Source organism: Populus trichocarpa, chromosome 9 (assembly GCF_000002775.5).
Source record: "Populus trichocarpa isolate Nisqually-1 chromosome 9, P.trichocarpa_v4.1, whole genome shotgun sequence".
Classification (NCBI taxonomy): domain Eukaryota; kingdom Viridiplantae; phylum Streptophyta; class Magnoliopsida; order Malpighiales; family Salicaceae; genus Populus; species Populus trichocarpa.
The window spans coordinates 6,185,246-6,210,699 of record NC_037293.2 but is presented as its reverse complement, the minus strand read 5'-3'; the positions used below and the strand labels follow the sequence as shown (position 1 = coordinate 6,210,699).

Genomic DNA, 25,454 nt, shown 5'->3' with positions numbered 1-25,454 from the left:
CGATTGAAAATCATATTGACTTGACATTTATGATTGTTTATATTTTATGATAAAGACATTATCGGATGAACTCAAATATTAACTGAGACTATATTTCTCTTTAAATTTTTTTAAGATCCACTTTACATACGAGGAGAAATTATTAGATAAATTTAATCTATAAAAAAACAAACATTTTTAAGGTAACCTTTTAAAATTATGATCGCAGCAGCCGATTCGTCAACCATGGGGCATGGCTACAAGAACCATCGTGGATCACCAATCTTATCCAAGCCCAGCCCATGACAACCAACGGACATGAGTGGTGGATATATAAATGCCGAACTACCATGCTTATCAACTCTTCCGTCACAGAGCTTCCATGGCTACTCTTAGCTTCAATCCAACCAGAATTCCTCACAAACCCATATCCAAAACCGCTTCTTTTTCAAAACCCTCAGAGTTGCTTTTCCCTTTCTCTCTAAAACCCTCAAAACACCACGTAAAACCACTCCATCTCCAATCAAACATCATAACCAAACTCTCAGTTTCAACACAAGAAGAAGAAGTGGAGACTGAAAAAGAGGACCTCGAAGAGGATGACCCAACCGCAGAAACGGTCTATCTTGACCAGGAAACTGACCCAGATAGCATTGTGGAGTGGGAGTTGGATTTTTGTTCTAGACCTATACTTGATGTCAGAGGCAAGAAAGTATGGGAGCTTGTTGTTTGTGATGATTCTTTGTCACTTCAATTCACAAAATACTTCCCTAACAATGTTATCAATAGTATCACTTTGAAGGATGCTATTGTATCCATTAGTGTGGATCTTGGTGTCCCCCTGCCTGAAAGAATCAGGTTCTTCAGGTGATCTTTTACGGTAGTTTGTACATTATTTACCTGTTTCTGTTATATATTTACTAGCGCAGACACACACAGCTGCATAAGTGATTGTCTTTACTAAAGATGGTATGTGCCCGATGATAACATTGTTTCTTGGTTTATAGGTCACAGATGCTGACAATTATAACCAAAGCATGTAAAGAGATAGGTATAAAGCCTATTCCAAGTAAACGGGTAGGTACTGTTTTCCGTTCATGTTTTACGAGTATGATTAATGATGTGGTTTCGATCAAATGTGGAAATGGTCATAACCATTGAAGGTTAAGTTTAGATGTTAAGAGTATTAATAAGTTTATCTATGCTTTAAACCTTGTATTTTAGTTGCTTTCCGAAAAGCATGATTGGTACATTACCAAGTTAGACACGAGAAAATATCGCAATTTTTTCGGTTGCTAGTCAGTGAGAAAGGAAATTTAGGGGGTTCTTAAGATACCTCAAAATCACAGACATGCCACACTAGTTTCATGTACTTTGTCATGGAGTGCATTGAGGATTCTCTAGCTTCTTGCTTATTTAAGTTTGAAGTACGATTCGAGTTTTGGATTAGAACTTCTATGTTCTACAGTCACACCTTTGATAATTGATATGTTTTACAGTGCATATCACTACTTCTATGGCTCGAGGAGCGCTATGAGACTGTATATACGCGTCATCCTGGTTTCCAAAAGGGAGCTAAACCACTTCTGGCATTAGATAACCCTTTCCCAATGGAACTTCCAGACAACCTTTTTGGGGAGAAATGGGCCTTCGTCCAATTACCTTTCTCAGGTACAAGTAACTACATGTTGTTGTCAAATATAACATTGAGAACACATAAGATAAATATGCCTTGCATATGAATGACATTTGTACATGTTATTTTAATTTGGTATTGTAGACTGTCTATCGGATCACAACTTTTACCGCAAGTTAAAATTTTAAAAAGTGGCATGGGCTACAAGGGCCAAGCTTTCTGAAGCTAATAACATACTGCCAACTTAGATATACTATATGTTTTGATTTGTTTGAAAACCTGCTCTGTTCTATGCTGATATATTTTCCTGCTTTCAGCTGTCCGAGAGGAAATTGCATCATTAGAGACAAGATTTTTTTTTGGTGCAAGTCTGGATTTGGATTTATTGGGAATTGAGATTGATGACAAGACAATGATACCTGGACTTGCTGTTGCATCTTCACGTGCTGAACCATTAGCAGGTCTACTCTCCCTCTAATTTCATCTACTTTAGCCTCGGAAATGTTATTTCATGTAAATGTTGCTATAGTCAAAGACCATATATTGAAATGATTCGTCTGGTTATGTCCTCTGAATACCATGTGCATTCTAATTCTGTTGTGGCGTGGGAAATTTGATCCTCGTACAAGATACCGGGTTAAATTTTAACAAATCACAGAAAAAGGGAAAATGGACTAGAAAGTTCTCAAGTTCATGCACTATTCAGCTGCATGGACATTGGCTTCGTGGACAATTGTGCAAAACTCACTTCACCAAGATCATAAAGCAGCTGCATGTTGTTCACTTGTTCTGCTTCACATCTCAATCTTTTAAAATGTTCATCGGATAAAACAATCTGCAGGGCATGATGTCATTGATACAGTTAGCTTTCTCTGGGCCCTAATCGCATTTGTGATATCCCTGCTGATGACATCTTAAGTGATAATCACATTGCTCAGCACCATCGTTCTTCTATAGGAAAGAAGCATGATGTGCTTTTTCTTGTTTCTGAGTTTTGGGAAATAACATCTCTACTTGATTATGCACTTAAAGAATTGGAACTGAAATTGCTGTATCGACAGCAGATGCTTCCATAATTTTTGGTGAATCCCAATGTAGATCAAAATATACAAGAATCTGATTCCTGTGATGATTGTTACGAGCACTTATTATTCCTTGGGAAAAAAATGTGATTGCCATGAACACTGTTTATTTTTTAACAGACTTCCCCACTTCCATCTCCATGAAGTCCCTGTCTTACTATCTTGTGGTCTTTTAGTGCATCTAATTGTAAGTATGCCTTCTAGAACTTTGTGACGCTCGTAAGACTGAGCCACCTATTCGAATCTTTTCGTTTGCTATTGCAGCGTGGATGAACGGGCTGGAAGTGGTCGCGATCGAAGCTGACACTTCTCGTGCTTGCTTGATTCTATCAGTTGGAATTGCAACCCGTTATGTTTATGCTACCTATAAGAAAACTCCTGTAACAACAGCTGAAGCTGAAGCCTGGGAAGCTGCAAAGAAGGCATGTGGAGGTTTACATTTTCTTGCCATCCAAAACGACTTGGATTCAGATGACTGTGTCGGATTTTGGCTTTTACTAGACTTGCCGCCTCCACCTGTATGATTACTCATTGTTTTCTCATAAACCCTTTACAGTACTGTTAATGTTGTTGGGCTACGATCTGCAGAATATGAAAGCAATAGAAAGTCCCGATTTTTTGTTCCAGTTAAATATTCATGTGAGTATGGATAAAGATAAGTGCTTCATTCTTACCAATGGAAAAGGTACATTAAATGAAGAAGGTAAGAGAGGAAATTGAGATGGAACGTCCCGATTGTGAGCGTTATAACCTAGGAGCTTATCGGTGTAAACACAGTATAGTTATATAATAAAATTAATAAAGCATTCTTTTATCTTTTCAAGTTGTTTTAATTACATTATATATTTACTTATTTAATAAAAATCTATATAGCGATACATGCATGCTGTATAATGTGAGACTTATCTTATACAATATGGATACTACCATTAAATATCCTTAATCATAGCATAGCTTTGTTAAAGCTGGACATGAACATAGGTTGTCTTATTACAAATGTGATTTAGGGCTTAGAGGGTCACATGTATAAAAATATAATTGAATGTCTATATAATACGAATGATTAAGTACTTCCTATAAGAGTCCTAACGAGACTAGAATTCTACAAGAGTTTAATTTTATCCATGAAACTAGAATTCCTAATGTGATTAGGATTTGCTTCAAGAGTACCACTTGCACTAGAACTCTTGCAAAAACTCAAGTATAGATCGAATTTGAGATATCCTAGTGCATGCTAGGCGTGAGGCTTTGATATTCCTATGGGCTTGTGACCCCATATGATAGCCTTGATCATCACCATAAAAGCCCACATGGAGTTGGAAGTACAAGCCCAACATAGTGGGCCTTCACATAAGCCTAGCTCAAGTAGGGTTAAACCTACCATCTTGGAAGAAATTTGAATTAACTTAAAACACATGTTTCAATCTAATTGAAACTCAAAAAGAAGTAAAGGAGAAACCAGGAAAATCAGTATTCATGCATGCGTGGAACACTGCTAGAGGTCAAACAATTAAATAATTTACTTGTAGGTTTGCTATAACAAAAGCTTCTTGGAGAATATTTTTTTTGTGTGTGTGTGTGTGTGATTATCTTAAGAATATAGGATTTTCATGCCATTAAATAGATTTTGATTGATTTAGAACCATATGGATCATTATTGAGAGGTTGAAAAATTTCACTGCCTATTCCCTCATAACTTACAGGGTGAACAAGCTTTGGTAACAAAATACCTCCGGCGTTAACAGTTTTCATGTGTAGAAAAATCTGAAAGGAATAAAAGTGGTTCTCTGTTCAGGTAAGCAGCGACGCCTAGGGCAAAAGTTGCCCAAAAAGCTTTCCTTGCTAGTTTATCAGAGTCGAGCACTATCGGGGATTTCCTGGAGAAACATTCTCCCACTTGTTGCCAAAATAGTGGTATTTTAACCGCTAATTTCTACCATAAAAGTACCGGGTAATGACATTTGCAACCATTTTGAATGCGATTCAGAAAAAAGATTATCATCCAGCTTAAAATTTCCAGGTCATTTCTCTGTTTTAGTAAAAAGTACATATTTTCTTTGTAAAATCATCCAATACATCCAGCTCTGATTCTCGATCCAGCTGTGAGCAAATTTACAGTTCGCAGTGCATCTGTTAACGACAGGAAGCTTGGAAAACCAGGGACTTGATTTCATAATACACATGCACCCATATATTAAATTAAATTTGAAAAAAAAGAAGAAGCAGAGGTTCCGGAGCTTTGTAAACTAAACTACAATTAACAAGGGCAACGCAACTTCCTACGCACATGTACTGATTATCAACCAGCAAAGTTATTCTAGAAGCCTAGCTAGATACAGGGTTCCAAACACTGGGAAGCAAGCTACATTTGAGCACATGAAGAGAGGGGTATGGGGGGCTGGAGGGATAGCCCTCCGTCAAAATAATCACTAGTTGTACAAAAGAATTTCACATAAATGCTAAAAGCACCATAGCAAACAATGCTCCGATGAAAGATCACCAGGCCATATACGCAACTGATTTCTCTGTGGCCCTTAGGAATGGGCACTACCTCTTCAACTATAAAATGGGACGAGTATCTGGAGTCCAGATGCAATTGTCAATATTTGATAATAAGTTCAGCTTTCATGTTTTTGACCTCTTTTGCTTTTGAGAAACAAAGCGAACTGCTTGCTTCCCAAGTTCCAAGGTCTTTACTCTATCATCATCTAGAGTAATAGATAACATTGATGTGTCTTCAACAATGTCAGAGACAACTCCCTTGTGCCTGGGTATAGAAGACATCAGACATATTAAAGAAACATCAAGCCAATATTCAACCAAATTTCAAAAGAGTAGCAGAACATGAAGGTTTCCAAGTTCTAATGCTCATGATCAACTCAATAAAGCAGCAGCAAACAAGTAGCTTATAACATAGAAGCATGCGCATGGATGGGGTTTAGATAAATGATGGAATTGCATGTGTTAGACCACTGAGGAATCCCTCCAAAACCAATTTACAAATTGACCCTACCCACCACCAGCCTCCTCATTTTTTGTTTCCGTGATATGACAAATGTTTCCGTGAACAAGTCACTTCTTGTTTTAAAGCAGGCTGAGATGGATGACAAAAGGGAGTATATCAATCAGGAAATATGATGGGTGTACTAACTGGCCCATACCTTTTTATCCCTCACCCAAAAGGAAAACGAAAACTCACCATGAATTGTCAGATGGCTGATGAACTTCAACTCTCTTTCCAATAGCATCATAACCCAATTTTTTCAATATCCAATTAGCCTCCATCATTTCACTGTCTAGATGTGATTGTGACATACCTTCATCTTCATTATACATCGTTTTCTCCATGAAGTTCAAAGATCTCTTCCTTTTTGACCTTTGGCCCCTTATGTTACTCTTTTCTTCTTCACGAAGAGGAATCAGAGAACTCTGATTTTCAAAATTAGGTTTCTTAATCTTTAGCTTCAAAGAAAATTTTGAATCCTTTTGTAATGATTGCAATATAGGAGTGTCACCAGATTCATCATTGCTTTCTGTATGCGTATCAGCCCTGACCTCTGATTGCTTTCCCACAGATAATTTGTCACTTCTTAATTTAGTGACTTCACCTGCAGGTCCCACTGCCGCCCTGCTTCCTTCAAGGCTCTTTTTAGCTGATGAAACACGAGCATAATCTAGGGGAACGGTTTCATATCCATCAGCATGACTCCCTCCATCAGATTTGGGACTGAAGTTTGAAGCTTCAGCTTTTACTTTTCCAAACTTAATCAAATTCCCTTCTCTCCTTGCAAACTTAATCAAGCCTTTTGTTTTCCCCGTGTGATCAACTGCATCTTGTGCAAATTGCAGAAATTAATCATGTCAGTGAATTGGTAGGTAAGATGATAACATCAGCATTTTTATATGATCACCAAAAAATTTATCAGCAAAAGGATGAAGAGAAATCACTGCAATAAAAAAATTAGCAATGACCAAAATATGGTAATAATGAAACAAAGGGCTTTGTCAATAAGAACATATTAATAATTGCACTAAGAGCAGTTTTATGACACATGGATCATTACCATTGGAAGCCTTCCAATCTTGTTCGCCTTGGCAGCTTTGAGCATCAGATTTTGGACTAGTGATGTTTATTTTGCGTGCCCCTAAATTTATTACTAATTTCTTTGCCTTAACAGACTTCGACTTGCCAGCATGTTTTTCAGTATCATACCCACTATCCAAATCACGAGGCTTATTACTCTTGATTTTAACAACTTTGGATGTCCTTTCTCCATCGCTCACCATCACCTCGTTAACATACTTGTGTTTCAAACCACCTGGCTGATAGATAGAGCAAGTCCCTTCAGTGTGATTCACAATTCCAGGAACAGGAGAAGAACATCTACCCAATCCTCCTTTTGCTTGAGACTCTGTGTCATCATTCTTGTAATCATCCAAATCATGTACACAAGAATGAATGTCCTGCTGAAGTGGTACAGTCTTACTAATTGAAGCAGCATAAGAATCTTTTTTATTGGAATATTTTTTATTCCAAAGTTTCTTTCCATGATCCTTGCTCTTCTTTGGTGACTTGCTGACTATCCCTTTGAGAGAGGGTTTTATAGAATGCCCAAAATCATTCCTTAGTGCCTCCGGACCATTTCCATCACCATCTGAATAAGGAGAGATAGAAAATATGTCTTCTTGGGCTGGCAACCCAGCAGCGGCTCTCAAGCTTGCAATTAAACCTCGATCAGCCTTATCTCGTCGCCTCCACAGCTCTTGAATAGCATCTTCAAGATCCTTTACCTGGCAGTATACATTTCTGAAGTAAGAAAAGAAGTTCAAACCAAACCATCCCAGCACACCACATCTAAGCAAGACTAGCCACATGTGTACACGCTTCAGAGAGAGAGCTTTCCACAATTAACAAACCTGATAGCATTCTCCACGACATGTAGCACATTGGTACTGGAGGTTTCCGTCTACTTGAAACTGAAGATATTTTTCATCACTGCAAAACATTTCTTCAGAATAAGCTATCTGATTTCTCAAAGGTGTAAACTACTTCCTATAAATAACTGCTCCGGAAAAGCTTTATTAGATATTCAATAAGAACATTAAACAAGGATTTACATCCAAGAAAAGTCACTTAAAAATTCCAAAGAAGTAAAAACTGTGCAGCAGAATATACCTAACATGTCATTAGCACTGTGTATTTTGAGAGGGGAAAGACAAACCTTATGCCATCACAATGACAGTGCACCCATCGCTGGCATATATCACAGCAAACCATTGGAGTTGATTCTGAATCTCTATAAACCTATAAGGTTGAGCCAAGACATCTAATCGATTTCATTCATATTGTAAAGTATAAATTTCAAGTTACTAAACAAAATCATCTGGGACATTTTTTTTGGACCGATGATGAAGCATTTAAATATAATGATTGATCAATACAGTCTACAAGCAGTAGGTAATTAACATAGAACAGTTTTTTTTTTTAATGAAAAGTTTGTAACAACCCAAAGATAGCATGAAGTCGACAATACCTTCAAGCAAACAGGGCAATAATTTCCCTTCACAAATAATCTTCCACAAGCATCACAGCACGTGTATCCCAGAAACCACCTGCGTGTTTTAAAAACATATGATAAATGAACCTGCTAATAGTAAGAAATAAAGAAGACTAAACCCTGTTGAAAAGTACAATCACACTAGAATTATAAATGTAACTATTGCATGTCGATAAACAACTCCTCCCACTAACTACCAAAACATGTTCCATTATTTTCTTTGGCTTCAATTACTTTGCATTCTAAAGATCATCTGGGTAGTCTAAATTAGATATATCTATCGAAAAGGGCATAGATCATCAAATTCATAATCGATTCCCCTGCACATAACAATCGCTTTCCAAATTGTCATATATACTCAGATAAGGTGTCACACACCATATAAAATTGCAAACATAATGGATTGAAAAGTGGGTTAGCGTTCTCATTAAAAGGTACGGTGCTGAAAGGCATGCTTAAGAGATACTGATACCAAAAATGACATTATTTATATATATAGGTATTCCATAAGTCACAAAGCAATAAATATCTATATACTGGCACAAGATATGCATTTTTCACATTTTTGCAAGTAACCACAGAATTAAAAAGAATAACTGAGCATCAATTGTTCAAAAAAAGACCATATTTATGTGGAAAGGCTAACTGTTGATAACAGTACCTCACACTTAGTCCATTTCCTGGGACAGAAGATCCACAGCTGTGACACCTTGTATGTTTGGGGCACAAGTATGGTCCAGAGCTGACATTCTGCACTATGCAGGAATGTCTGTTAGTAGTGCCATTATAATCTAGATATGACACCCAAAAACAAGCAATTAACATATCACCTTGTGTGGAGGATGCTGGCAGTAACAGTGGTAAGCACCATCACACCTTTTGCAAAACACAAACTTATTTGGATCTCCAGTCTTTCGGCATACCTACGGACAGCAGAAGTTATAAAGTGTAAGAGCAATGATAAGGTATTAAAAACGTTCTATGTGTCCAGAAAGCTTCCACCACAAGGAAACTACGCAGAACATAAATAAATCATCTGTTTTGAGAAGGACTTTAAGGAATAGAATACACAGAACAATAGAATGAACTCACTCTAACTCTTAACATTTCATGGCCTTACAGTTGTCAAGAGATACTACATTCAGATGCACAGAAGCATAAAATGACATTCATGGCCAGGTAGGAAGGCCACTTTGGAAATCTAGAATTTACCTACATTTCTTGCCTCAAAAAAAGTAAGTATGCAACTTCATTAATTAATCAACAATGTATATCAATGAGTACCTCGCAAGTTTGGCAAGATGGACAGGTCCACGAACTCCAGTGAAATAAATCTGCCATCAATCAACCTATGAGAATAAACAAAAAAACAGCAGCCTTCAGTGTTTTTAACCCAATGAGTTTTACCTCTATGCCGAGCCCAAGTTTTCAAACAGCTCCTGTGGTACTTCTTGCCACAACTTTTGCATGGGAGCATCTTCCTCGCTCTCTCACTCCCCCCTGTTTCACCCACAAAGCATATCTGACATAATGGACCCGCATCTTCTCCAGGAGTATCTTTTGAGGCAACCTGAATTAAACAAATGGTGATGGTATTTAGCAAATGATATAGCATATGTCATCACTATAGCAGCCAAAAGTCATTTTACTTGATTTCCATAGCTCATCAACTATGGATTTGTGCCTAAGGAAACATGCCAGTGCATCTAGATGAGAAAGTTTTTGTGCAATAAAAGGGTTCCAATACCATGCTGCCCGATAACAAACAAATAATGAATACGCTATAACAGTTCATAAATTTCTTCTTCAATCTCCATCGGGATTATAAATAAGCTATCTCAAATGAGTAACAAAAATATGAGAATGAAAAAACAGTTACGAGTAATCAGTATTCAGAAAATGAGCCAATGCTGGTAATTGTTTTGAGTTTCAACTGCCTCTGGCTTCCGTACTTTTTAATGTCTAAACAAATCCAAGATTAGGTCAAATTCAAAAACCCACATCCAAATCCACAAACAAATAATGAATAAGCTATAAGAGTTCATAATTTCTTTTCAATCTCCCTCAGGATTATAAATAAGCTAGCTCAAATGAATAACAAAACTATTAGAACAAAAAACAGTTACAGATATTCTGCTTTCAGAAAATGAGCGAATGCTGGTGATTGTTTTGAGTTTCAACTGTTCTGACTTCCATGCTTTTTAATGTCTAAACAAATCCAAGATTAGGTCAAACTCAAAAACCCACCTCCAAATCCTCAAGAACAATTCAAAATCCAAACTAAACATTTCAGTCAAATTAACTACTTCTATTCTATTAATTGAATTATATAGATAGCATTTGGGAGAAGATAATCATTTCATCATTTACCTCCAAATCACAAAAAAAAAAAAATCAAAGTCGCAACTGCAGACACCAAAAATCAGCTCAAATTCAATAAACTAGCTATCCAGAACGCCCCTGAATCCCAAATTCAACACAGGTATCCAATAAACCAAAATTTAACTAATACAAATTCGAGTGGCCAATCATTGGATTATCCTACACAATCACAATTCACACCATTCCCAAGAAAATAAAAAGTTCAAAACCTTAACAAACCAAAAACATCCTCACATTAAAGACCACATTCATTCACAGCAACCAGGAAACAAAAATCTTACGGTATCACCAGACTCGACCTTAGCATAATACTCCGCAGATGCCTTAGCAGCAGCAGCCTGCCTTTGAATAGCCACGCGCTTAGTCTGCGTTGAAAAAGCCTCCTCCCCCACACCACCATCACCTTCTCTATCTCTCGCCGAAACGACCTCTAGCGAATGCGTCGGGGGAATCTGAGCCGGCACAGGCACAACCTTAGGAACGGAAACCAGGACAGTTCCTTCCCTGGAAGCCCTAATTCCCAAAGGATCCTTCAAAAACTCATCGATTCTCGCTACATCGAACAGGAAGTCGGCCTTTGGTTTCGTAGAGTGGAGATCTCGCGGAAACCCTAGGGAGCAAAAACAAATTCGGCGACTGCAAATTAGAGAGAGCCAAAACAAACAAGATATCGTATCAGTCGACCATGTAAAAAAGAGAGAGAACTCCCTCGCGAGAGAGACATAAAAGAGAAGAAATAGTAAAGACAGAAGGGGGGTTTGGTGTTATTAGTAGTGAAGATAATACCACTACTGACCATGTAATTGGGCAAGCTACGTGAAAGGCCATATTGAGGAGTTTTGATTATTTTTTGGAGAGAGGATTTAGAGGTGGTTCCTTTATTTATTTATTAATTAATTGTTGAAGGTGAAAATTAGATTTTGGGGACTTTTTTTTTTGGGGGAAATAGAGATGGTTTTGTCGATGGAATGATCTTCCGTTTCTGTACTTGGTGGATAGGTTACGGGTGCGTGTAAGTTTTCAATTTCGTTTTATAGTAGCGCGTCGATTGTGTACGGTCAGGATTATACTCGCGATCAATGAAATTGTCACTGGCATTTTTAAAAGTGGGATCCTTTTGTGGTTAATTACCGGTCATTAACTGCTATGTATAGTTTTAAAACCGGGGGAAAAATAATTTAAACGGTATTATTTTAATAAGAAAATTAAAAAAATAATTAATATTTAAATTTTGACCGGTCACTCGTATCACTAAACAAATTTTCACTTTAAAAAAAAAATCAAATTTCTAATACTTATAAAAAGAAAAAAATCATTGTTTACTAAATCATTAATTTTTAAATAGTTGTTAAGTCTAATATGCCAGGATAGTTGTAAATATAAAAATATTTTTTTTGTTTGTAAATATATTAAAATAATATTATTTTAAAAAAAAATATTTTTCACATTATTATATCAAAACAATCTAAAATTATATATATAAAAATAAAAATAAAATCAAAAATTTTCAATAAACAATTTTAAACACAAAAACAAACGCAATACAAAATAAGGTTTTGATGTAAAATTGTCAAGTTGGAGAGAACTCATGCAATCAAAACAGATTTAATGATTGTGTAACAAAATAAATCATGCTGTTGTTGTTGTTCTTATTATTGACAGCAGATTTAATGATTGTGTAACAAAATAAATCATGCTGTTGTTGTTGTTGTTATTATTATTATTGACAGGTATTCTTTCTTGTTTTAATTAATAAAAAATAATTCTTTCTTGTTTATGATTCACTGACTCGAAAGCAATTAAAAAGAAAACTTCATTCTATCAACTTAATTAAACAAACGAACAAGAGAGACTGAAACAAGCGGATACGCATCTAAACAAAGGAGGACAAAATCGCTCAGCACCCATCTTGGTGTTAGTGTTTATATTATGTAATTGATGTTTAGTAGCACAAACAGAAAGGGTTCTTCTTGACTTGGTTGAATTGTTGGAAAATAAATCTAATGCTGGCAAATCTGCGTTGCTTTTTGTGAATAATACAATGAAAACGAGCAAATGAAGAAATCAAAGAGTACCCAGAAAACTTCACCATCTCTTTCTCTCTTTATTCAGAGACAGCTTGCTCCTCTTAGGTACCTATATCCATATTAAATAGAAACTACATCACCGTATATATTATATTATACCCAGCAACCAAGCTGACATGCTCTACTACAAATCTCCCTATGGAAATATCAAACTAATCACCTTCTTGAATTATCGACTCCATTCAAGCCTAGATGATATATTTTTTCCTTTTCTTTTCTATTCAAATTCCGGGTTAGATTGCAAAGACGTGACTTGAAAGAACTCTGAGACATCTCGAGCTTGGGATTCGTGCCATTAGACTATTAAATTCCTGTTGGGGCTTAGTGCTATGGTGAATGCATAAGAATGAACTGTTCTGGGTGCTAGGAAATTGGGGATGAAAGAAGAGAAAGTACTCTCTAACAGGCATTTAATCAAACAGGAAAGAAACAAAACGTTGAAATAAATACACTGACTCACACCCAAATAGATTTGCACAAGTGAACATATGAGAAAGTAACAGAGAGATTAAGGTTTACATTAGAGGAAGATACCGGCCGCCGAAACTGTAAAAGTGGCTCCCGCGCCATTCTTCGCCGTAGAGAGACCTCTGTGCTTTATAGGGCACGAAAGTGTTATTTGAGGCAAGTAGCGTGGGTTCTATTGATAGACCTCTCTTTTTTTTCCCTCGATCCACCTTAGAATTGCTTGGTAGAATTCTATGAATCAATGTTTACTTATCCATTATTAATTAATTAGCATTAACATTATTTTTAACAAAGAAACTAGAGGAAATGTTATTTCACTTTTCACAATCCATGACTAGTGTTGACTTGATAAATTTCTTCTTTTAGGTCACTCAAATTTAAAATTTGTTTTAACTTGGTCATTAAACTTTAATATCTTTCAATTTGATCCTTAAAAAATTTATTATAATTGTCCTTGATCTTGATATTGATGGACATTCTTGACATTAAACAATAAAGATACTAAATGAAATTAAACCAAAGACTTGTGTAATGGATACATAAGTGGCTGGTGTTTTTAAGAGTGTAATAATTATTGATTTTTAAATTATATTTTTTAATATATTAAATTAATTTTTTATTTTAAAAAATTATTTTTGATATTGATATATTAAAATTATCTTCGAACATAAAAAAAAATTTGAAGTAAAAAAATAAAAAAAATACTTTAAAATATAAAAAAAAAACGTGATTGTTATCATCTCTGTTAAAGTAGTGAGAGTTATATTTTGATTTCATCAGAGTGCTATTAATAATGATGAAGAAGATTTGCAAGGGGTAAGGGGAAGTCGACGGAAGATTGAAGGTAGATCGGTCCGGCCAAGTCAATCAAATGAGACTAAATTTGTTGTCAGAAAATATTAACAATATACATTTCAAATAACAAAATTGATTTACTTTCACATCAATTAAAATTAAAAAAGAAAATAAATATATTTAAGTGTTAAATTAATCTCTTGAAATTATAATTGTTCATTTTAAAAAAATAATTTTTATATCTCTCGGAATCCGCCCTCCCCCTCAACTATGGGGCATGGACTTATAATTACTATCATGGATATTGTATCAATAATTTTAAAATTCACTTTTCAAATCATGAAAAATTATTAAATAGATTTAATCAATCAAAATTGAAAAGGAAAATAAATATTTTTAATCATCATACTAGTCTTAATCTTATGAATTATGATTCCTCGAGTTAAAAAACCGACTCGTCGAAGGTTGGGCATGGACCTCCAAGTACTATCGTGGATCAGCAATCTTATCCCAGCCCGGCCCATGACAACCAACGGACGAGTGGTAGATGTATAACTGCCGAACCACCATGCTTATCGACTCTTTCGTCACAGAGCTACCATGGCTACTCTTAGCTTCAATCCAACCAGAATTCCTCACAAACCCATCTCCAAAATCACTTCTTTCTCAAAACCCTCAGAGATACCTTTCCCTTTGTCTCTAAAACCCTCAAAAAACCACGTAATACCACTCCATTTCCAATCAAACATCATAACCAAACTCTCAGTTTCAACACAAGAAGAAGAAGTGGAGACTGAAAAGAAGGACTACGAAGAAGATGATCCAACTACAGAAATGGTCTATCTTGACCCGGAAACTGATCCAGATAGCATTGTGGAGTGGGAGTTGGATTTTTGTTCCAGGCCTATACTTGATGTCAGAGGCAAGAAAGTATGGGAGCTTGTTGTTTGTGATGATTCTTTGTCACTTCAATTCACAAAATACTTCCCGAACAATGTTATCAATAGTATCACTTTGAAGGATGCTATTGTATCCATTAGCGAGGATCTTGGTGTCCCCCTGCCTGAAAGAATCAGGTTCTTCAGGTGATCTTTTACGGTAATTAATTTGTACATTATATATATCTGTTTCTGTTATATATTTACTAGCGCAAATACACACAGTGACACAGCTGCATAGGTGATTGTCTTTACTAAAGGTGGTACGTGATTGATGATAAGATTGTTTTTTGGTTTACAGGTCTCAGATGCAGACAATTATAACCAAAGCATGTAAAGAGATAGGTATAAAGCCTATTCCAAGTAAACGGGTAGGTATTGTTTTCCGTTCCTGTGTTACGAGTATGATTAATGAGGTGGTTTCAATCAAATGTCGAAATGGTCATAACCATTGAAGGTTAAATTTAGATGTTTTAATAGGTTTATTTATGCTTTAAACCTTTTATTTTAGCTGCCTTCCGAAAAGCATATTGGGCATATTACCAAGTTAGACAAGAGAAAATATCGCAGTTTTTTCGGTTGCTGATTGATGAGAAAGGAAATTTAGGGGGTTCTTAAGATAACTCAAAACCACAAACATGCCACACTACTTTCATGCACTTGTGTCATGGAGTGCATTGAGGATTCTCTAGCTTCTTCCACATTTTAGTTTGAAGTATGATTTGAGTTTTGGATTAGAACTTCTATGTTCTACAGTCACACCTTTGATAATTGATATGTTTTACAGTGTATATCACTACTTCTATGGCTCGAGGAGCGCTATGAGACTGTATATACGCGTCATCCTGGTTTCCAAAAGGGAGCTAAACCACTTCTGGCATTAGATAACCCTTTCCCAATGGAACTTCCAGACAATCTTTTTGGGGAGAAATGGGCATTCGTCCAATTACCTTACTCAGGTAGAAGTAACTAACTGTTGTTGTCAAATATAACACTGAGAATGCTATATTTTGGCCTCCATCCGACACATAAGATAAATCTGCCTTGCATATGAATGACATTTGTAAAGGTTATTTTAATTTAGTGTTGCAGACTGTCTATCGGGTCACACTGTCTATCGGGTCACAACTTTTACCGAAAGTTCAAATTTTAAAAGTGGCATAGGCTATAAGAGCCATGCTTTCTGAAGCTAATAACATACTGCCAGCTTAGAAATACTGTATGTTTTGATTTGTTTGAAAGCCTGCTCTGTTCTTTGCTGATGTATTTTCCTGCTTTCAGCTGTCCGAGAGGAAATTGCATCATTAGAGACAAGTTTTTTTTTTGGTGCAAGTCTGGATTTGGATTTATTGGGAATTGAGATTGATGACAAGACAATGATACCTGGACTTGCTGTTGCATCTTCACGTGCTGAACCATTAGCAGGTCTACTCTCCCTCTAATTTCATCTTCTGTAGCCTCGGAAATGTTATTTCATGTAAATATTGGTATAGTCAAAGACCGTATATTGAAATGATTCGTCTGGTTATGTCCTATTAATACCATGTGCATTCTAATTCTGTCGTGGCGTGGGAAACTTGATCCTCGTACAAGATACTGGGTTAAATTTTAAAAAATCACAGAAAAGGGAACATGGACTAGAAAGTTCTGAAATTCATGCACTATTCAGATGCATGGACATTGGCTTTGTGGACAATCGTGCAAAACTCACTTCACCAAGATCATAAAGCTGCTGCATATCTTAATCTTTTAAAATGTTCATCGGATAAAACGACCTTCAGGGCATGATGTCATTGATACAGTTAGCTTTCACTGGGCCCTAATCGCATTCGTGATATCCCTGCTGATGACATCTTAAGTGATAATCACATTGCTCTGCACCATCGTTCTTATATAGGAAAGAAGCATGGTGTGTTTTTTCTTGTTTCTGAGTTTTGGGAAATAGTATCTCTACTTGATTATGCACTTAAAGAGTTGGAACTGAAATTGCTGTATCGACAGCAGATGCTTCCATAATTTTTGGTGAATCCCAATGTATATCAAAATATACAAGAATCTGATTCCTGTGATGATTGTTACGAGCACTTATTATTCCTTGGGAAAAAATGTGATTGCCATGAACACTGTTTATTTTTTAACAGACTTCCCCACTTCCATCTCCATGAAGTCCTGTCTTACTATCTTGTGGTCTTTTAGTGCATCTAATTGTAAGTATGCCTTCTAGAACTTTGTGACGCTCGTAAGACTGAGCCACCTATTCGAATCTTTTCGTTTGCTATTGCAGCGTGGATGAACGGGCTGGAAGTGGTCGCGATCGAAGCTGACACTTCTCGTGCTTGCTTGATTCTATCAGTTGGAATTGCAACCCGTTATGTTTATGCTACCTATAAGAAAACTCCTGTAACAACAGCTGAAGCTGAAGCCTGGGAAGCTGCAAAGAAGGCATGTGGAGGTTTACATTTTCTTGCCATCCAAAACGACTTGGATTCAGATGACTGTGTTGGATTTTGGCTTTTACTAGACTTGCCGCCTCCACCTGTATGATTACTCATTGTTTTCTCATAAACCCTTTACAGTACTGTTAATGTTGTTGGGCTACGATCTGCAGAATATGAAAGCAATAGATAGTCCCGATTTTTTGTTCCAGTTGCATATTCATGTGTGTACAAAGTTAAGTGCTGCACTCTTACCAACGGAAAAGGTAGATGTAATGGAGAGGAGAGGAAATTGAGATGGAACGCCATGAGTGAATAGCAGGGTTTGGTAACACAATACCTCTGATGTTACCAGTTTTTAATTAGTGCAGAAAAATCTGTGAGGATAAAAGTGGCTCTCTGATAAAGAGTCTTAGTTAAGCAGTGCCCAAAAAAGTTTTCCCTGCAAGTTTAGTGAACAATGGGGTTGGCAAACCAGGGACTTTGATTTCATAATACGCATAGTGCACCCATATATCTGCATCAGATTGAACAGAGACTAGCACGGATTTATCACTTCCCTCTCATTATGGGAAGCAATGAAACCTTGACAGATTAAAATTTGAAAGAAAAAATAGATAACAAAAGGTCCGGAGCTTTGTAAACTCAACTACAGTTAACAAGGGCAATGCTACTTCCGGCGCACATGTAATGGATTAACAACACAGCCAAGTTAATCTACAAGCCTGGCTAGATACAGAGTTCCAAGCACCGGGAAAGCAAGCTACATTTGAGCACATGAAGGGAGGGGGAAGGGGGGTTGGAAGGATAGCCCTCCGTCAAAATAATCACTATTTTTACAAAATAATTTCACGTAAATGTTAAAAGCACCCTAGCGAACACTGCTTCGATGAAAAATCACCAGCCATATATGCAACCAGAAAATGCAACTGAAATCACTGTGGTCCTTAGGAATGGACACTACCTCTTCAACTATAAAATGGGACGAGTATCTGGAGTCCAGATGCAATTGTCAATATTTGAAAACAAGTTCAGCTTTCATGTTTTTGACCTTTTTTGCTTTTGAGAAACAATGCGAACTGCTTGCTTCCCAAGTTTCAAGGTTTTCACTATACCATCATCTAGAGTAACAGATAACTTTGATGTGCCTTCAACAATGTCAGAGACGACTCCCTTGTGCCTGGGTCAAGAAGACATCGGACACTTTAAAGAAATATCAAGCCAAAGTTCAACCAAATTTCAAAAGAGTAGCAGGACATGAAAGACTCTAAGTTCTAATGCTCATGATCAACTCAATAAAGCAGTAAACAAGCAAGCTTATGACATAGAAGCTTGCACATGGATGGGGGTTCAGATAAATTATGGAATTTAAGGAGTGTTGGGCCACCTAGGAATACTTCAAAACCAGTTTCAAAATTGATCCTCCCCGCCATCAGCTTCATTTTGTTTCTGTGATACAACAAAGGTTGCCATGAACAAGCCGCTTCTTACTTTAAAACAGGCTGAAATGCATGACAAAATGGAGTGGATTACTTGCGAAATATGATGCATGTACTCACTGGCAAATACTTTTTTATCCCTCACCCAAAAGAAAAAGAAAAAAACAAAAACAAAAACTCACCATGAATTGTCAGATGGCTGATGAACTTCAACTCGTTTTCCAATAGCATCTTTACCCAATTTTTTCAATATCCGATTAGCTTCTGTCATTTCACTGTCTAGATGTGATGGCGGCATACCTTCATCTTCATTATACATCGTTTTCTCCATTAAGCTTGATGCTCTCTTCCTTTTTGACCTTTGGCCCCTTATGTTACTCTTTTCTTCTTCATGCAGATGAATCAGAGAGCTCTGATTTTCAAGATTAGGTTTCTTAATCTTAAGCTTCAAAGAAAGTTTTGACTCCTTTGGTAATGAATGAAAAATGGGAGTGTCACCAGAATCACCATTGCTTTCTGTATGTGTATCAGGCCTGACCTCTGATTGCTTTCCCAAAGATAACTTGTCACTTCTTAAAGTAGGGACTTCACCACCTGCAGGCCTCACCACAGCCCTGCTTCCTTCAAGGCTCTTTTTAGCTGATGAAACACGGGCATGATCTAGGGGAACAGTTTCATATCCATCGGAATGACTCCCTCCATCAGATTTGGGATTGAAGTTTGAAGCTTCAGCTTTTACTTTTCCAAACTTAATCAAATTACCCTCTCTCCTTGCAAACTTAATCAAACCTCTTGTTTGCCCAGAGTGATCAGCTGTATCTCCTGCAAATTGCAAAAATCAATCATGTCAGTGAATTAGTAGGTAAAATGATAACATCCTCAATTTAATAAGGTCAGTAACAACATATTAATAATTGCACTAAGAGCAGTTGAATGACACATGGATCACTTACTGTTGGAAGCCTTCAAATCTAGTTCACTTTGGCAGCTTTGAACATCAGATTTTGGAGGACTACTGACATTTATTTTTCGTGCACCTAGATTTATTACTAATCTCTTTGCCTTAACAGACTTAGATTTGCCGGCATGTTTTTCAGTATCACCCCCACTATCCACATCATGAGGCTTATTACTCTTGATTTTAAAAACGTTGGATGTCCTTTCTCCATCGCTCACCATCACCTCATCAACAAACTTGTGTTTCAAAACCCCTGGCTGACTGATTGAGCAAACGCCTTCAGTGTGATTCACAATACCAGCAACAGGAGAACAACTTTTATCAGATCCTCCTTTTGCTTGAGACTCCGAGTCATAAATCTTGCAATCATCCATATCATGTACTGAAGAATGAATGTCGTGCTGATGTGGTTCTGACTTACTAATTGAAGCAGCATGACAACCTTTTTTCTTGGGAAATTTTTTATTCCAATGTTTCTTTCCATGATCATTGCTCTTCTTTGGTGACTTGCCGCCTATTCCTTTGAGAGAGAGATTTATAGAATGCCTAAAATCATTCCTCAGTGCCTCCGGACCATTTCCATCACCATCTGAATAAGGAGAGATAGAAAATATGTCTTCTTGGGCTGGCAACCCAGCAGCAGCTCTCAAGCTTGCAATTAAACCTCGATCAGCCTTATCTCGTCGCCTCCACAGCTCTTGAATAGCATCTTTGAGATCCTTTACCTGGTAGTATACATTTCTGGTGTAAGAAAAGAAGTTCTAACCAAACCATCCCAGCACACCACATCCAAGCAAGACTAGCCACATGTGTACACACTTCAAAAAGAGATTTCCACAGTTAACAAACCTGATAGCATTCTCCACGACATGTGGCACATTGGTACTGGAGGTTTCCGTCTACTTGAAACTGAAGATATTTTTCATCACTGCAAAACATTTCTTTCAGAATAAGTTATCTCATTTCTCCAAGGTGTAAATTACTTCCTATAAATAACTGCTCACGAAAAGCGCTATTAGATATCCAATATCGACATCAAACAAGGATTTACATCCAAGAAAAGGCACGTAACATTACCAAAGAAGCAACAACTGTGAAGCAGAATCCAATCCAGATTCATCATACCGGAATTGTCATAATTGTGAAAGGAAATAGCTCGTAAAGATCAAGTTTCTGTTAAGATTATTGATAATTCCGAGAACATCTATCATCCTAATTTGCCATTAGCCCTGTATTTTGAGATGGGAAAGACAAACCTGATGCCATCACAATGACAGTGCACCCATCGCTGGCATATATCACAGCAAACCATTGGAGTTGATTCTGAATCTCTATAAACCTACAAGGTTTACCCAAGACATCTAATCAATTTCATTCATATTGTAAAGTATAAATTCCAAGTTACTAAACAAAATCATCTGGGACATTTTTTTTGGACCGATGATGAAGCATTTAAATATAATGATTGATCAATACAGTCTACAAGCAGTAGGTAATTAACATAGAACTGTTTTTTTTTTTTTTAATGAAAAGTTTGTGACAACCCAAAGATAGCATGAAGTCGACAATACCTTCAAGCAAACAGGGCAATAATTTCCCTTCACAAACAATCTTCCACAAGCATCACAGCATGTGTATCCCAGAAACCACCTGCGTGTTTTAAAAACATATGATAAATGAACCTGCTAATAGTAAGAAATAAAGAAGACTAAACCCCGTTGAAAAGTACAATCACACTAGAATTATAAATGTAACTATTGCATGTCGATAAACAACTCCTCCCACTACCTACCAAAATCATGCTCCATTATTTCCTTTGGCTTCAATTACTTTGCATTCTAATGATCAGTGAGGCAGTATAAATCAGAGATATCTATCAAAAGTGCATAAATCAAACAATCTCATCATCGATGCACCTGCACATAACAATCACTTTCCAAATTGCCACACATACTTAGATAAGGTGTCACACTCAACGTATCAAATTGCAAGCATAATGGATTGGAGTGGGTAAGCATTCTCATTAACATGTATGGAGCTGAAAGGCATGCTTAAGAGAGATTGATACCAAAAATGACAAATTATTTATATATCAAGGTATTCCATGAGTCACAAAGCAATAAATATCTATATACATGCACAATATATGCATTTTTCACATTTTTGCAAGTAAGATCGGAAAACAAAATGATTAACTAAACATCAATTGTTAAAAAAAAACATATTTATGCGCTAAAACTAACTGTTGATAACCATTACCTCACACTTAGTCCATTTCCTGGGACAGAAGATCCACAGCTGTGACACCTTGTATGTTTGGGGCACAAGTATGGTCCAGAGCTGACATTCTGCACCATGCAGGAATGTCTGTTAGTAGTGCCATTATAATCTAGATATGACACCCAAAAACAAGCCATTAACACATCACCTTGTGTGGAGGATGCTGGCAGTAACAGTGGTAAGCACCATCACACCTTTTGCAAAACACAAACTTATTTGGATCTCCAGTCTTTCGGCATACCTACGGACAGCAGAAGTTATAAAGTGTAAGAGCAATGATAAGGTATTAAAAACGTTCTATGTGTCCAGAAAGCTTCCACCACAAGGAAACTACGCAGAACATAAATAAATCATCTGTTTTGAGAAGGACTTTAAGGAATAGAATAAACAGAACACTAGAATGAACTCACTCTAACTCTTAACATTTCATGGCCTTACAGTTGTCAAGAGATACAACATTCAGATGCACAGAAGCATAAAATGACATTCATGGCCAAGTAGGAAGGCCTCTTTGGAAACCTAGAATTTACCTACATTTCTTGCCTAAAAAGAGTAAGGATGCAACTTCATTAATTAATCAACAGTGTAAATCAATGAGCACCTCGCAAGTTTGGCAAGATGGACAGGTCCACGAACTCCAGTGAAATAAATCTGCCATCAATCAACCTATGAGAATAAACAAAAAAAACAGCAGCCTTCAGAGTTTTTAACCCAATGAGTTTTACCTCTATGCCGAGCCCAAGTTTTCAAACAGCTCCTGTGGTACTTCTTGCCACAACTTTTGCATGGGAGCATCTTCCTCGCTCTCTCACTTCCTCCAGTTTGACCCACAAAGCATATCTGACAAAATGGACCTGTATCTTCTCCTGGAGTATCTTCTGAGGCAACCTGAATTAAACAAATGGTGGTGGTATTTAGCAAATGTCATCACAATAGCAGCCAAAAGTCATTTTACTCGATTTCCATAGCTCATCAGCTGTGGATTTGTGCCTAAGGAAACATGCCAGTGCATCTAGATGAGAAAGTTTTAGTGCAATAAAAGGGTTCCAATACCATGCTGCCCGATAACAAAAATATAATAAATAAGCTATAAGAATTCATAAATTTCTTTTCAATCTCCTCAGGATTATAAATAAGCTAACGCAAATCAATAACAAAAATATTAGAATGAAAAACAGTTACGAGTAATCAGCGTTCAGAAAATGAGCGGATGCTGGTGATTGTTTTGAGTTTCAACTGTCTCAGACTTCCATGCTTTTTAATGTCTAAACAAATCCAAGATTAGGTCAAACTCAAAAACCCAACTCCAAATCCTCAAGAACAATTCAAAATCCAAACTAAACATTTCAGTCAAATTAACTACTTCTATTCTATTAATTGAATTATATAGATAGCATTTGGGAGAAGATAATCATTTCATCATCCGAATCACAAAAAAAAAAAAAGTTCAAATTCGCAACTGCAGACGCCAAAAATCAGCTCAAATACAAAAAAATAGCTATCCAGAACACCCCTGAATCCCAAATTCAACACAGGTATCCAATAAACCAAAATTTAAATAATACAAATTCGAGTGGCCAATCATGGGATTATCCTACACAATCACAATTCACACCATTCCCAAGAAAATAAAAAATCCAAAACCTTAACTAACCAGAAACATCCTCACATTAAAGACCAAATTCATGCACAACAACCAGGAAAAAAAATAAATCTTACGGTATCACCAGACTCGACCTTCTTAGCATAACACTCGGCAGATGCCTTAGCAGCAGCAGCCTGCCTTTGAATAGCCACGCGCTTAGTCTGCGTCGAAAAAGCATCCTCCACCACACCACCATCACCTTCTCTATCTCTAGCCGAAACGACCTCTAGCGAATGCGTCGGGGGAATCGGAGCCGGCACAGGCACAACCTTAGGAGCGGAAACCAGGACAGTTCCTTCCCTGGAAGCCCTAATTCCCAAAGGATCCTTCAAAAACTCATCGATTCTCGCTACATCGAACAGGAAGTCGGCCTTTGATTTCGTAGAGTGGAGATCTCGCGGAAACCCTAGGGAGCAAAAACAAATTCGGCGACTGCAAATTAGAGAGAGCCAAAACAAACAAGATATCGTATCAGTCGACCATGTAAAAAAAAGAGAGAACTCGCTCGCGAGAGAGACATAAAAGAGAAGAAAAAGTAAAGACAGAAGGGGGGTTCGGTGTTATTAGTTGTGAAGATAATACCACTACTGACCATGTAATTGGGCAAGCTACGTGAAAGGCCATATTGAGGAGTTTTGAGTATTTTTTTTTTTAGAGAGAGAGAGAAGGGAGGGTTTAGAGGTTGTTCCTTTTTTTTATTAATTAATTAGAATTTTGAGACGGGGGTTTTCTTTATGGTTATTATTGAAAGTAAGAATTAGATTTTGGACTCGTTTTAGTGTTTTTTTTTTATTATTATTATTGAAAGTAAAAATTAATTAGATTTATGGTTATTGTTGAAAGTAAAAATTAAATTAGGATGGGAAAATAAAGAGGTTTTGTCAATCAATCTATGTATGATGATATTTTTATAACGGGAATCTTTTTTGTGGTTACTACAACATCCTGAATAATAAAAAAGAATTATAATAGTTAAATTATTAATATTGTTTTTTAAATAGTGTAAACATAATTGTTTTTAATATGCACTCCAATAAAAAAAATTTATTTTAGCGATCCTTTTGCATTTTAATATTAATATTCTTGGTTTTTTTAGAAAATTTTAATGAATGAAAAAAATAATTTTTAAATAATTTATTTGAAAATTTTAGTTTTTATATATATATATGTATATGAATGATTTTTCTTTAACATAAAAGTCATTTTAACTTTTTTATTTGAGATACAAAATTAGGAAACAAAAGATAAAAAATTAGTTTTTTTATTTATTTTTGGTGCTTGTTTTGGTTATACCATTAGAGATGCTTTTACGGACAATAAATAATGTCATGTCGTTTTGGAAAATTTGATGGGACTTTTTCTTTATTTTTTATAGATTACCCTGCTACGCTAAAAAATTTGAAAAATTTAATAGAGTTTCACGTGAAGTTTCTTCTTCTTTTCCAATTCAAACCCCTCTTCTTCTTTCTTCCTTTTAATTTCATCATCAAACTTGTTTTAATAATAGTCTAGGTTGCCTTTAATATATAACTTTTATATAATTTAATTTTAAATTTGGCTAGGTAATAAGTAAGATCAACAGGTTTTTTTTATCATTCTTGTCATTTTTTCTCAGTCTCGTCCTTGTGTTTTATTTACCAGTACATCAAGTTATTTTTGGATTGATTGAGTTAACCGGGTCATATTAGAATAACACTCACGCAGTTTAATTTTAAACCTAAGTTAAGCAATGAGTTAGGTCGAAAGATTTTTTTCTCAATTTTATCCTCAAT

The 25,454-nt window shown here is 36.3% G+C and overlaps 4 protein-coding genes across 11 annotated transcripts; 2 read left to right on the top strand and 2 right to left on the bottom strand.

Annotated features, from left to right (window-relative positions):
• The first annotated feature begins 301 nt into the window (after nucleotides 1-301).
• Nucleotides 302-3,329, top strand: LOC7482288 (protein TAB2 homolog, chloroplastic). The gene is made up of 5 exons (XM_002313274.4): nucleotides 302-846; nucleotides 987-1,056; nucleotides 1,479-1,650; nucleotides 1,933-2,076; nucleotides 2,962-3,329. The coding sequence occupies exons 1-5, from the start codon at nucleotides 317-319 to the stop codon at nucleotides 3,219-3,221; spliced, it is 1,176 nt and encodes a 391-aa protein (XP_002313310.3). The 5' UTR covers nucleotides 302-316; the 3' UTR covers nucleotides 3,222-3,329.
• A 1,536-nt stretch (nucleotides 3,330-4,865) lies between these two features.
• Nucleotides 4,866-11,622, bottom strand: LOC7467337 (uncharacterized). 4 transcript variants are annotated; one of them, XM_024608857.2, is made up of 12 exons: nucleotides 11,434-11,622; nucleotides 10,919-11,273; nucleotides 9,663-9,825; nucleotides 9,540-9,589; nucleotides 9,086-9,178; nucleotides 8,917-9,005; nucleotides 8,232-8,310; nucleotides 7,920-8,002; nucleotides 7,615-7,693; nucleotides 6,762-7,488; nucleotides 5,897-6,530; nucleotides 4,866-5,464 (listed from the first exon to the last, which is right to left on the bottom strand). In XM_024608857.2, exons 1-12 carry the CDS (start codon nucleotides 11,463-11,465, stop codon nucleotides 5,323-5,325), a joined length of 2,526 nt encoding a protein of 841 aa, XP_024464625.2. In that variant the 5' UTR covers nucleotides 11,466-11,622; the 3' UTR covers nucleotides 4,866-5,322. The 4 variants fall into 4 exon arrangements, with proteins under 4 accessions (XP_024464625.2, XP_024464626.2, XP_052311808.1 ...); XM_024608858.2 differs by having other exon boundaries at nucleotides 10,937-11,273; XM_052455848.1 differs by having other exon boundaries at nucleotides 5,897-6,524; nucleotides 11,434-11,621.
• LOC7467338 (uncharacterized) lies at nucleotides 4,866-24,402 on the bottom strand. 5 transcript variants are annotated; one of them, XR_008060112.1, is made up of 13 exons: nucleotides 24,275-24,402; nucleotides 23,757-24,114; nucleotides 22,763-22,925; nucleotides 22,639-22,688; nucleotides 22,186-22,278; nucleotides 22,017-22,105; nucleotides 21,329-21,407; nucleotides 21,014-21,096; nucleotides 20,607-20,685; nucleotides 19,753-20,482; nucleotides 18,982-19,621; nucleotides 18,325-18,540; nucleotides 4,866-5,248 (listed from the first exon to the last, which is right to left on the bottom strand). XR_008060112.1 is itself a non-coding variant. In XM_002314006.4 (12 exons), exons 1-12 carry the CDS (start codon nucleotides 24,304-24,306, stop codon nucleotides 18,399-18,401), a joined length of 2,538 nt encoding a protein of 845 aa, XP_002314042.2. In that variant the 5' UTR covers nucleotides 24,307-24,402; the 3' UTR covers nucleotides 17,961-18,398. The 5 variants fall into 5 exon arrangements, 2 of the variants coding, with proteins under 2 accessions (XP_002314042.2, XP_024464624.2); XR_002983794.2 differs by lacking the exon at nucleotides 4,866-5,248 and adding an exon at nucleotides 18,748-18,862 and having other exon boundaries at nucleotides 18,305-18,540; XR_002983795.2 differs by lacking the exon at nucleotides 4,866-5,248 and adding an exon at nucleotides 18,748-18,809 and having other exon boundaries at nucleotides 18,305-18,540.
• Nucleotides 14,563-17,571, top strand: LOC7482289 (protein TAB2 homolog, chloroplastic). The gene is made up of 5 exons (XM_002313275.4): nucleotides 14,563-15,072; nucleotides 15,227-15,296; nucleotides 15,713-15,884; nucleotides 16,207-16,350; nucleotides 17,210-17,571. The coding sequence occupies exons 1-5, from the start codon at nucleotides 14,588-14,590 to the stop codon at nucleotides 17,467-17,469; spliced, it is 1,131 nt and encodes a 376-aa protein (XP_002313311.2). The 5' UTR covers nucleotides 14,563-14,587; the 3' UTR covers nucleotides 17,470-17,571.
• Nucleotides 24,403-25,454: the final 1,052 nt, after the last annotated feature.